Genomic DNA, 12,106 nt, shown 5'->3' with positions numbered 1-12,106 from the left:
CTTTTCCATTGACAAGCTGCGTGACCCTGGGCCGGTCCCCCAGCTTCTTTTGGCCTCAGCTTACTTAATGTAAAACGTATGTCTCTAGGAGAAATCATCCATCTAATACCCTGTATTTGTTTCCTTCCTTCCCCCACCTCCCTCCTACCCCTCCTTATTTTTCTTTCTTCTAATTCTTCCTTTTTTTTCCCCCTTAAATTTATTTTGCAAAACGTATGCTTAGTATTTTTGTCCATCAGTTGGAGAGGTCTGTGTAGCAGAATACAGACTAAGAGTCCTGACCGAATCAATGTCCTAGGTCAGCAATGGCTTGCTGACTGGCAGGGAGAAGACAGCACTAATTTGTGGCCTTGATCTCCTTACAGAGACATCAAGCCCGAGAACATCCTCATTGATCGAACGGGACACATCAAACTAGTCGATTTTGGATCAGCTGCTAAAATGAACTCAAATAAGATGGTAACAAAGTGCAATAAGATAACTTAATAGAGGCTGTACCGAAAAGCATTCCGTCATCCTCATAAGTTTGGGAAATCCTGGGATAAGGCAGCATCTTGGAGCCATTGTCTGCCAGTGTGTGAAATGACGTCTCCAGGGGAATGGGAGTGGGGATGGGGACACAGAGCTAGTTCCTAGACTTACCTGACCTTGGCATTCTTATGTGTAATACCTGTTCATGCCCTTCAAGACATTTTTAGGAATGTTTTTATAATTTGGTTAAAAAGAAAGGAAAATGCTTATTTTGTTTTTCCCTTCATTATACTTGCCCGTTCTAGACTGTCCTCTGTTAACACTATCTTTTTCTACCTTAAAATATTTTTATGAAATGTAACCTTCTTTATCTCAAATCTTTTATTTCCCATGCAGCAAAATTTAATCACCAGAGCATTTGAACTGAATACCCTTAAGCGTTAAGAACCAAGCACTCAAAATGTCAATTTTAAGTCCTGGAACTTTGGTAAAAATTAAAATATATTCTGTGCGCTAAGTAGGAAGGCAAGAGGGTAGCTATTGAGATCAAGAGTGAGAATACTTTAGGGAAAAGATGACAAAGGGGAAAAAATTAGATTTAAAAAAATCTTCTAATAAAGATTCTGCATACTAAAATGTGAATTTAGAAGTCATTATGTAAAACATGGTAGATCTAAGAGAAAATCAACTTAGGTTTTAAAACTAATTTTACAACTGAACCTCTTGGCGACCTAGATAAACCCTTATGAACTTGGCCTTTTATTCTTTCTCTAGAAAATACCGATTCTAGTAAAAATGCACAAATTAAGAGGTTAGAGAAGCTGCTCTTTGAAATGTCCCCAGTTGTGAGACTTAAGTCCTTATGTAAAGGGCAATATGTAAAATTGCCCTTTTTGTTTCCAAATTCCTTGGAGGAAAGGTAGCTATTATTTCAGATTATGTTTCTTTATAATCTATTCCACTTGATCATTACATCAAGAATTAGATTGTAGAATCAAAGCCTTTTATGTTGTAAAAATTTCATGTAATTCTGAATCAGGCATGAAAACTTGGGTGTTGAATTTAGTGGAATAAAAGTGGAACACAGGAGAAAAGTTAAGTAGAGCATAAGTTTTATCACCTAGGATCAGGAAATTTATACATTGCATTAGTGACCTTAAAAAACTCATGCATCTAGAAATAAATTGGAGCAGAGGTACATAGCCTGATAATAATCGAAGCATAGGCACATAGTCAACACCACTGACAGTTTGTTTCGGTAATTCTTTGCTGTGGGGCTGTCCTGTGTGATATCCCTGGCCTCTATCCAGTAGCACCTCCCACTCCAGTTGTGACTACCAAAAACGTCTCCAGACAATGCTAACCGGCCCCTGGGAGGGCAAAACCATACCCGGTTGGGAATCACTGCTGTAGATTGAGAAGCATCAGAAAGCTCGGTAACTAGGGCTAGCAATATGTATTTGCAATAAGAAAACCTACTTGGAATGCTAGATTAAGATCTGACGTCTCTGCTTGGTAAATAAATGGGAATTTAGAGTAAGGCCTTATCTCTGCATCTGGAGCCGCTCTCTTCAAAGCCCTTGGTGGAGAGACAGGGCTCCTCTTCATTTTAGCTTCCTATTTTTCAGTGCTTCAAATTGCCTTTTTTGGGTCTTCTAATTGTAGCAACCTTCACTCCAGGCAGGGAGCCTCCCGGAGGCGCTCGGTTTTATTTGCAGCTCAACATGCTTAACCCCCGATTATTCTGGTCAAGGAGACGCGGCACTCAGCCCTATACATTTGAGAATATTGTACCTCTTCTTCTCTTGGGGAGAGAGTCATTTCTCTAGAACTTTCTACTTTTAGGGCCAGAACGTGCCAGCAGAAAAAGAATTTTTAGCATTTTTTAAAGCGCAAAGGCTCTTTTATCATAGAAGAGCAAGAATCTGCAAACTAGATCACGTATGGATATAAAATTATAATTTTTTTTTTGCATTTTTGATCAATGTTGGTGGGTTAAAAAAGTGTTTCTTTTGAATAGAATGTTTTGTAGGCCTAAAAAGTAGGTTCTAAATGGTTTGTACCCAAAATATACTATATAAAATAGAATCTGCATTTACTTAAATTATTGTATATTATTTGTGAATCAGATCTGTTGACTTTCCATCTTCCATTGTCTTGATTTCAAGTTTCTTAGAATATTGTTTTGGAATATTTTTGTTAGGGAACACAGGTGGACCTTTCTGCCTGGAGATTTGGGTGTTGAGCTGAGATGTGCCATTGACCTGCTGTGTGACTTAGATCACGCACTTCACCTTATTAGAATCTCACAGAATGTCAGACGGCTAACACTTCCAACCTGTCACATTCAGCCCTCACGAAAATAGTTGTAAGGAGATTATAAACAAGGCACATTCGTGATAGCATGTAGCAGTCGGAAACCTAAAGGAGAGAGCCCTTTTTGAGATTTATGTAGGAATGAAAGGATTTTCTTTCTTTTCCACAAGAGGAACAACTTAGTCAGATTTTTATTTATTTCTTTACCTGCTGCTTCTGCAGGTGTATGTGTATGCCCTGGGCAGCTAGATGGGGCGAGTTGGGTTGAAACAGTTTTATGTTTAAGCCTTTCATGAGAAGTGAGATTAGGAGGAGGAGGACAATGGCTTTCTTACTTTCTTCTCATCTGCATGCTGCTTGTAAAATAATCTGCTAGATTAATTCTTTTCTTTTTTTAACCTCTATCTCTCCAAATGTAACTCACCCTTCTGTCTCCTAGTCATTTTCTTACTGTTTCTTCCTGAACCGGTGTATTTTTTTCCTTGTCAATGCAGTTAAATGAACTAAAGTTTAGAACTGGGGCCTTGTCAGATGATGTACTTACTGTAGGCACCCTGGACTCCTAGAGCATAATTCTACTTTTACTATCTCATCCAGATTAATAAGCTGGCTGTGAATTGCCCCCATAGGAGACTGAAAGCATCTTGCAAAATCCTTATCAGGATGTGTGAGATTATATGTTGAACAGGTTTAATGTGCTTAGAGGGCATAACTAATGGAAGGTTAGTAGCTATTGTCTTTAAAAGTCTTTGTTTGTTAATTACCATTACTATAGCAGGAAAAGTACAAAAAGCAAGTTCGGTATTTTTCCTTAAAATTTAGAAAATTGACAGAATGATGAGACATAAATATGTATAATCACATGTCTGTTATGGGGCAAGAACTGGGGAGTTATCTGACTTCGATAAGTCTAATCATGAGTTTGAATAGGAGGCATTGACAATTTACACCCTTTGCTGGGTGGTGCCGATAAACATGACCCAGTCAAGTTCAACTCTTTGGTTGTGAGCAAGTGACCAAGCCCCGTGAGCTATAATCAAGGAGAACTGAAAATTCCCAAGCAACCTGGTGTGATGATAAAATAAAACCCAATAAGTGCAAATGAAACATATTTGAGGATTGTGTATTAATGGTTCTGCAGGGTAATTCGGCATAAAAGGCAAGTGTTTTATCAATGATACAGTGGCATAACCAACACCTAGTTGAATCAAGATATTACGGTTTTTCTTCTCTTGTTTTGATATTTAAAATATATTTATTTCTCATTTTCGGAATGGAGGGTTTTTACCCAAACCCTGCATTTTAATCCTAATCTTGTGCTGAGTTCCTTAACATTTACGCACACATGAAAAGACGGAGTCTTGCTCAGGCTTCCCAGCGTCAAGGCTTCCTCTTGACTTCAGTTCCTCAAGCTTAAGGCACCCTGTCTTAGACCAGATATTTTCTCCTTTCTCTTCACCGTTGTACATCAACACAGGCCTGTGGGTTTCCTGGGTGGCGTGGTCATCTAGCTTTGCCAAATGGGTACTTGGAATGGAAATCTGGTTCTCCAAAGCAATGGATGACTGGTGTCACACTGCTTTCTGATTTTGGGATAGGAAACACTTATGGCGGGCCTGAGGGAGAGGATAAAAAGAGGGGGAGTAGGAAGAATGAGCCAGTTTCCTATAACAATGGGTTTTTGGGGCACAGGAATGACAAGATTAAAATTACAGGCTGGAAGAGCTTGGGTCTTCGTCGTTGGAAAAAGGATACCTCCTAGTGTCCTCTCTAAACATTCACTTTCCTCTCAATTCCCAGTCAAAGCAAAGCAAGTTTACCGTCTTGATATAAATGCCAGCATTCAAGGCTTGTGGCCTTACCTATATAATTTCTTGGCTCACTCAGGGGCACTTAGCATCCTTTAATGGGGAGAAAGTACTTTTGTGCCATGTAACTGCTAATGTGGGAGAAACCTTTTCAGATGTAGGGTTATTGGACAGCTGGTCGGCACAGTACATGATTAACATCAGGCCCTCTCAGTTTTATAGGGAAGAGAGAGAATTATCTTTAAACTTCAGATTTCATGGCTCAATAACTCTTCACAGTTTTGATGACTCAAAGGATTGCCAGCTTACTAGGTTGCCTAGGAAGGGGTAGGGTGGGGGCAGAAAACCTACTTCTGTCAGGAGCATCATTTCAAGAAACAGAGGACATTGAAACACTAAAACAGCCAGGACAAATTATCAGAAAAAAGGACAGTTCTTTAAATGGAATATATTTAATTTTATAAAAAGACTTCCTACATCGTCCTAACCTTTCTTTGCCAAGGTCAAGTGCTTGGATGCCACTGGATTGGAGAACCCTGGTTTCTGAACAGTGCGGAGGGGACCAAGGAACAGGAGTTGGGAGTGAGGAAAACGAACACATTACCATTCGACCTCTGCTAGAAGTTATTTACAGTATCTTGCCCTGCGGGTGGGTCGTAGTCAGAATGTCGATTCCAAATAGTTAAACTTGAGATGTAACACATGTTTGTCATGTTGTGTTGCCAGCTAGCTGCCAGTTTTTCAGTAATGGGTAGATTGATCCTGTAGAGTCATTTTAGGATTTATTATCATTTTGCCGTTTTCGTAAGTAAGAGTTCTATCATAGCAGTAACGGGTATCAGGAAATATATCTTCATTCCAGCTGTAAGAGTTGTTGATGTACACCTTTTGGTTACACATTAATGTGTAACCAAAAGGTGTACATCAACAACTCTTTCTCCTTTGCCTTTGGATTATATTATGTGCTTTTTTTTTTTTCTTTTTCTATTTTTTTTTTCTAATTAGTAAATCATTTGCATTGCCTGACAGTGTGCCACTTAACAGAAGGTTTAAGTGCTTGGGAGAATAATAATCAGTGGCAAATCAGCTTGTGTCTGAAATGTGGCTGTTGGCAATCTGTCTGAGGATAATTGAAAGTTTGCTGTGTTCGTTTCATTTATGGGTTTTCAGGTGAATGCCAAACTCCCGATTGGGACCCCAGATTATATGGCCCCTGAAGTGCTGACCGTGATGCATGGGGACGGGAAAGGTGTCTACAGTCCTGACTGCGACTGGTGGTCAGTGGGAGTTGTCGCGTATGAGATGGTGTATGGAAGGTCCCCATTCACTGAGGGAACCTCAGCCAGAACCTTTAACAACATCATGAATTTCCAGGTAAAGAGCCTAACTCATGGATTTTGAAGTAATACTGAGAAATGTCATTCAAAAGTTGTGCAAATGAACGTTTGTAATCTAAACCAGCAGTTTTTGGTTAATAACAATAGCGAATACTTATATTAGCCCTCACTTTGTGCCAAAAGCTGTTCTAAACACTTTAATTATATTTTATTGACTTGCAGCTGCCAGTAATTAATTGTAGGCCTACGCTATTATTTTATGTCCCATTAAAAAATAAAAACGGCCAATGAATCTGGTATTTGATTGATTATGAAATGCATTTTGATTTTAGTACGGTTAAATGTGAATAAACGCGAGTCTTAGAATTGATGAAATGTAGTTTATTAACTCAGCAAATTGTCCAAAAACACTATGAGGTAGATATTATTATTTTTTTCAATTTACAGACATGGAAACCAAAGCACAGATGAGTTAAATAACCTGCCCCAAATAATACAGGCAGTCTGGCTTTGAAGTCCATGTTTTTGATATTAGGCTGTGTACTTTTTCTTAGTACTAACAGCTCTCAAATATGATTGAGGACACGAATTAAAAATACAGAAATATATGTATAAAGTGGAATTTAAAAATTTTCTAATAACTGACTTTCTACTATCTTAAGGCCATTTCTTAAGGATATAATAAATATATAATAAGTATGTTTTAGTTTCAACCAAAAGGAAAAAGAGAACTTATTTCACAGCTTTTTGTATCTCCCAATTTCATCTTTCTGGAATGCTTAATACATATTTTTATATGTATAACACATATTTTATATGCTTAATACATACATATATTACTTGTTATTCTTGAGTCTCCTCTTGAGTTAAAGTTTCCCTTTAGATGATTCTTAGGGCTAATTTTTTTCCTTCATTTCGATCTACTCATTCAGCCATGAGTGAATTGCACTAGGTACTGTTAGGCGCCAGGTTTACAGTGATGAGTGAGGAGGGGAAGGCTCTCCCTGCCTTCTTTCTCCGTCGTCATACAGAAGTCAAAATACATTGCACATGCGCCAAACCAGAGTCCAGAGGGCACACACGTAAGAGGGTGTGGCAGGGTAGAAGAGGCAGGCAGGAAAGAAGGGGTCGAGTTGAGGAGGGTTCCAGCAGACCGAGCATTATGACCATTCAGGCAGCTTTAAATAGCTCATCATTGTTGGACAACAGGGGGCGAGGTGGGGAGCGTAGCTAGATGAGACGAAGAGGGGAACAGGGGTCAAGTCATAAAAACTATTGAACCCGCGCAAAGGAACTACACCTACTGATGTGAACAGGCCATTTATTTTGGGAACGTGCCTTTGGTCCAAAGTTAAGTGGGTGTAAAACTTCTTTTAAAAAATAAAGAAACGAGTATAGGAGAGAGACTTTCTTAACTTTGGGGCATGCGAAGCCAAATTTGCAAAGGAAATCATTGTTTTATTTTTATTTTTTTGGAATAGCGGTTTTTGAAGTTTCCAGATGACCCCAAAGTTAGCAGTGAATTACTGGATCTGATTCAAAGTTTGCTGTGTGGCCAGAAAGAGAGACTGAAGTTTGAAGGCCTTTGCTGCCATCCTTTCTTCTCAAAAATCGACTGGAATAACATTCGTAACTGTAAGTAGAGCTGCGTTCCTTCAATTCTGGTGTTGGGATTAAGAAACATTTAAGAATGATTTGAAATTATTCTGGCCCACAGAAGCTGGTATAAAATATATAAATAAGGACTTTAATTATCTACAGAAATAGAAAAGGCTAATGATGTAGCATAGCTGTCTTTGAGTAATAATTCTGCTCTAAAATTGTTTGTGTAGAAGTAGGTCATTTATCAAACTCTGTGTTTATGTGGCCTTTTAGAATATTACCCCTCAGTAAGTTAGAGAGATGGAGTTCAAAGGCTGTCATTTGGTTTGATGGAGTTTCTTCCCAGAGGAAAAGCGGACCTAGGTATTTCATTCACAGATTAGGAAAAAGACTCAGAGGTTAGGCAAAGTGCCCAGGTTGCTCTGTTCATGGCCAAACCTGCACTAAAACCGTAAATGCCTCGCTGCGTTCATTTGTTTTCCTCTAAAATTTTTGTCTTTGCTCACAAGCATGTAAAATCTATAATGTGCACGTACAGTGGATTCATGCATACATCAGCTTGTAATCAATTAGTGCAAACTAAAGTCATTAAAAACAAAGACCTGGTTTATTGTCAACAGAACTGAAATGCTTGTTTTTTTTACAAATTGGTAATTTTTTAACCGTTTTTTTAAAAAAAATTCTTGGATGTGTTATAGATTGAATGTTCTTTAGTGACCTGACCCAATGATTAGTATATATTATAGCCAGTAGGAAAGCAGTTGGCCAGTTTCAGCGTGGGTTTTATTTTTGGTGATGAGGGGAGGTCGGAAAATGGAACCCATTTCTAGGTGTCAAAACCACGCTTCTAGTTGGACTGTGTTATAATTATAACCTCTCGCACCTTCAGCTAGAGTGTGCGGGTTGGATAAAAATCCATTGTGGTCCAGTTGAAAGCCCTTTTGATGGTTTCTCTAACCTGCCAAAATATTTAGGTAGGCTGCATTTCCATAAATCTGGGCACTTTTTTTTCTTCTGATAGCCAGTTTGTTTTATTTTTCTAATCTTTAGGCATCAAACCCCAGATCTTTAAGGTTCAGTGCTTTTAATCAGCAATATATTTTCAGTGCAGTCTTCTTTTTTGCTTTTAGAAAGATTTCATACAGTTTCTTTTAGATGCTGTTCAAACACTTAGTCTTCTCTTGCCTTGCCTTTTTATCTCTCTAATCTTGAATAAGCAGTTAATTTTTTATGCACACACTTGCTAATTATGTATAACAGCGTATCTCCACTCAAGTCAGTAAAGGGTGATTAATTACCTGAGTAACTTTTATTTTGTGTTTTGGTAAACCTTGCCTTTTTTAGCGTTGTGTCAGAATTCTCAGATTTTGTCCTCGTTTTTTCCTTTCAGGCTGTTGATAGGTTTTAGGCTTCTTGGGTTTACAAGTGTAATCATGGTTCTGTAAATTATGTCATTCCCATGGAGGTTACATGTTGTCTGTCCTTCATGAGGCCCATATTTGAAGGCCATGGTTATCTTCCCTATGGGGTGACTTTGTGATGGATCACTGTAGTCAAGGTCATCTTCACACTTGTTGCTGCCATACTCGATTCGCCATGCTTTCTGGGTTTATCTTAATTTTTCCATATTTTAATAACTATCCACTTAGTCTTTTCTTATTTTTAATACATGTTCCCCACACCCACTCACCCACCCCTATTTATATCAGGGAATTTTCCTCACCCAACAGAATCCTGATTTCTTTTTTTAATTTATTTTTTAAAGTAAACATTATATATATTCAAGGCATGCAACATGGTGATTTGATGTATATATACATGGTGAAATGATTACTCTAGTCAAGTTAATTGACATATCCACTTCCTCATATAGTTCCTTTTTCCTTTTTTTTTTTTTTTCTCCCATGATGAGAGTACCTGAAATCTACTCCCTTAGCCAATTTCCGGTCGTAAGTTCAGAATCGTTAACTGCAGTCAGCACGCTATGTATGCATTGGATCCCTAGACCTACTCATCCTACATAACTCCTACTTCAGACTTAATTCTGATTTCCCCAGTGTCCCCACTCATGTCCCTTTTCTTTCCCAGAAACAGAATCCAGGGTACCATATTGTAATTACAGTGTTTGCGGTTGGTTTGGAGAGTGCTACGCTACCCAGCGTAGCTCAGCCAGCGGGTGGCATCCTCACGCCCACCGAGGACTGGTAGTGCCTTTTCCTGGAGCTTCCGTGACATCCCTGACTATGCAGAGAGCCATGGCATTCATTTCAATGTCTCCTAGCAGATTTTCCTGTTTTTCACCAACTCTGCTCCCTGAATATTTGCATGGTTTTGTGATTGACAACACTGCTAGACTCTATGCTGTTTGAGCTCTGTCCCAACTAGGTAACTCTAACAGAAATTATTCCTTTGTCTAGTCCTTTTTTTTTTTTTTTTTTTTTCATAAACACACGTTGAGTGACTTTCATCAACCAAACCACTTGAAGCTGTTAAGTTTCCCAAGTTCACGGTTGCTGCTTAAATGCCTTATGGTTCCAAGCTGTCGAATCTTCCACTTTCCATACACAAGATTGTCCCTTGATGAAAGCAACATTAACCTCTCTGCTATTTCACCCCTAATTCTTCTTTTTCTTGTTGTAACCAAAGAAAGAGTACTGCTTAACGCAGCAGGTAATAATCTTCTAAAACTCATTATCTCAAGAGGTGGTCCTGGCAGGATATAGAAATGCAATTTTAGAAAAGTCTGGGTAAATGTATGAATGATAGAGTTGGGAATGGCTACTGAGAGAAACTTGGACACGTCTCAGCTTTGACACTGAGGTCAGACGGAGCATCCGCGCGCTCCTGGGTCCTACCTCTTGGGGTTCATGTGGGCAGCACCACACAAACCAGGAATCTGACCCAGTTCAGGAATGCTTATTCTCCCAGCAAGTCAAAAGCTCTGTGATGAGTTACGGCCACATTCATGCGCCTCTGGGCACTCATTACCCTGATGCTTCATTCCCCGCCTCACACGATCAGATGTAGGGTTGGGTTTTCAGCTGCTTATTACGGTCATTATTTCAAAGCTGCTTTCCAAGTTTCAGTAGGGGGCTCCTGAAGCGTATTCGCGACCCCGGGCTGTGCAGTCCTGGCGAGGTTTCAGGTATTGGGCCAGAGTCTAGTTGTACCTAGGCTGATTTTCTGGGCTCTGGAAAGCCAAAGCCAACCAGAGCTTCTCTTTTGTGCCTTTGGGGTTAACGTTTACCTTTCCTAGCTTGGTGCACCTGCTCCTGTCAATGGGAAAGTTTTGCTGTCCGGTGTTCTCTTCTAAGTAACGTCTTTTTAAATAGCTCCCCACCAAAGGCATAGCGATGTCAATGGAACCAGCAGTCCTGTACCTTTCATCTAAGACTGCCATGACTCGACAGTGAGAAATGCAAAATGCACGTGTTGATGATGGATTATTTCCTAGAACATTTAATACGCTAGAGAACTTGTATTGTCTGTTACTTAGGACATGGGCTTTTTCTTTTGAATTGTCTTCCTTTTACCATTCTCAGAAAGGCACAGGTCTTGCAAAATTATTTTGGGTTGAGGTCTACATGATTCTAGAGCCTCCGCTCTTTCATATCGTGCATGCCTTAGCATTAGTCGTTGTGATTGGTAATAATGTTTATAATGATGACAAATAATAAACCATATGACATTAGAGGGTGTTTTAATCTCTATGTCTATTTAAGCACATTTGGAATTGTAGTAATTTTTGAATCTATAAGATTCATCATGATTTGAGTATCTGCAGTGTGCTGAGGGCTACGTTGGGTGCCGTAGCTCTGTAGACGAACAAATTTAGATACAGCCCTGCCTTCATGAGCAGTTATAGGTCCTTTGCTTAAATAGAGCTGTGGTCCTGTTCAATTGCTGTACCTCAAAGTGATAGTTTAATTCTTAGTAGGTCACCGACTGGCTTACTGAACCACAGATGCTTGATTTTCAACAACATATGACCCAGTGACCCCTTCTCTACATACAACATGTTATTCTTTCTGCTGATCCGTTATGGTCCCCGCACCTTAGATCTAGCCTGGGAAAGGACAATGTTGGATCAATGACTCACCTCTAAAATAGAGATTTATAGTCTCAGGATGAATTGAGAAGCCTCGGTTCATGTTTTCGGTTTATTTAGAACAGAGTCTCTCAATCTTGGCAGTATTGACATTTGCGACCAGGTAATTCTTTGTTGTGGGGACTGTTGTGTGACTTGAAGGAGGGTTAGCAGCACCCTGGCCTTTAGCCATGATGCCGGTAGCACCCTCCCCTCTGCAGTTGTTACAACCAAAAATGTCTCCAGATATTTCCCAGTGTCCCTTGGGGGGACACAATTGCCCCCAGTTGAGAACCACTGATTTAGAAGAATTGACAAAGTTTGTTACCAGGAAAGAGAATATTACAGTAATCAGAATCTCTCCAGACTGCTGTTGCTGACAAGCAGTGGTGCCATTGCCTTGATACTCAGAATGTGGTCCACAGACCAGCAGCATCTGCATCACCTGGGAGCTTGTCAGAGATGCAGAGCCTCAGGCCCCACCC

The 12,106-nt window shown here is 39.6% G+C and overlaps 1 protein-coding gene across 15 annotated transcripts in view; it reads left to right on the top strand.

Annotated features, from left to right (window-relative positions):
• The window catches only part of CIT (citron rho-interacting serine/threonine kinase), a 144,985-nt gene that overhangs the window by 28,375 nt on the left and 104,504 nt on the right, over positions 1-12,106 (top strand). For 14 of the 15 annotated variants that reach the window (XM_036220151.1, XM_016149547.2, XM_016149546.2 and 11 more), the window contains exons 7-9: positions 366-459; positions 5,766-5,969; positions 7,414-7,567. In XM_036220151.1, the coding sequence (XP_036076044.1) occupies positions 366-459; positions 5,766-5,969; positions 7,414-7,567 (452 nt within the window). Of the gene's footprint in view, positions 1-365; positions 460-5,157; positions 5,245-5,765; positions 5,970-7,413; positions 7,568-12,106 lie in introns of those variants that run through there. The other variant, XM_016149548.2, reaches the window with a different exon arrangement.

The sequence above is a fragment of the Rousettus aegyptiacus genome, unplaced genomic scaffold (genome assembly GCF_014176215.1).
Source record: "Rousettus aegyptiacus isolate mRouAeg1 unplaced genomic scaffold, mRouAeg1.p scaffold_m13_p_5, whole genome shotgun sequence".
NCBI lineage: Eukaryota > Metazoa > Chordata > Mammalia > Chiroptera > Pteropodidae > Rousettus > Rousettus aegyptiacus.
This window is presented reverse-complemented; position numbering and strand designations above follow the sequence as displayed.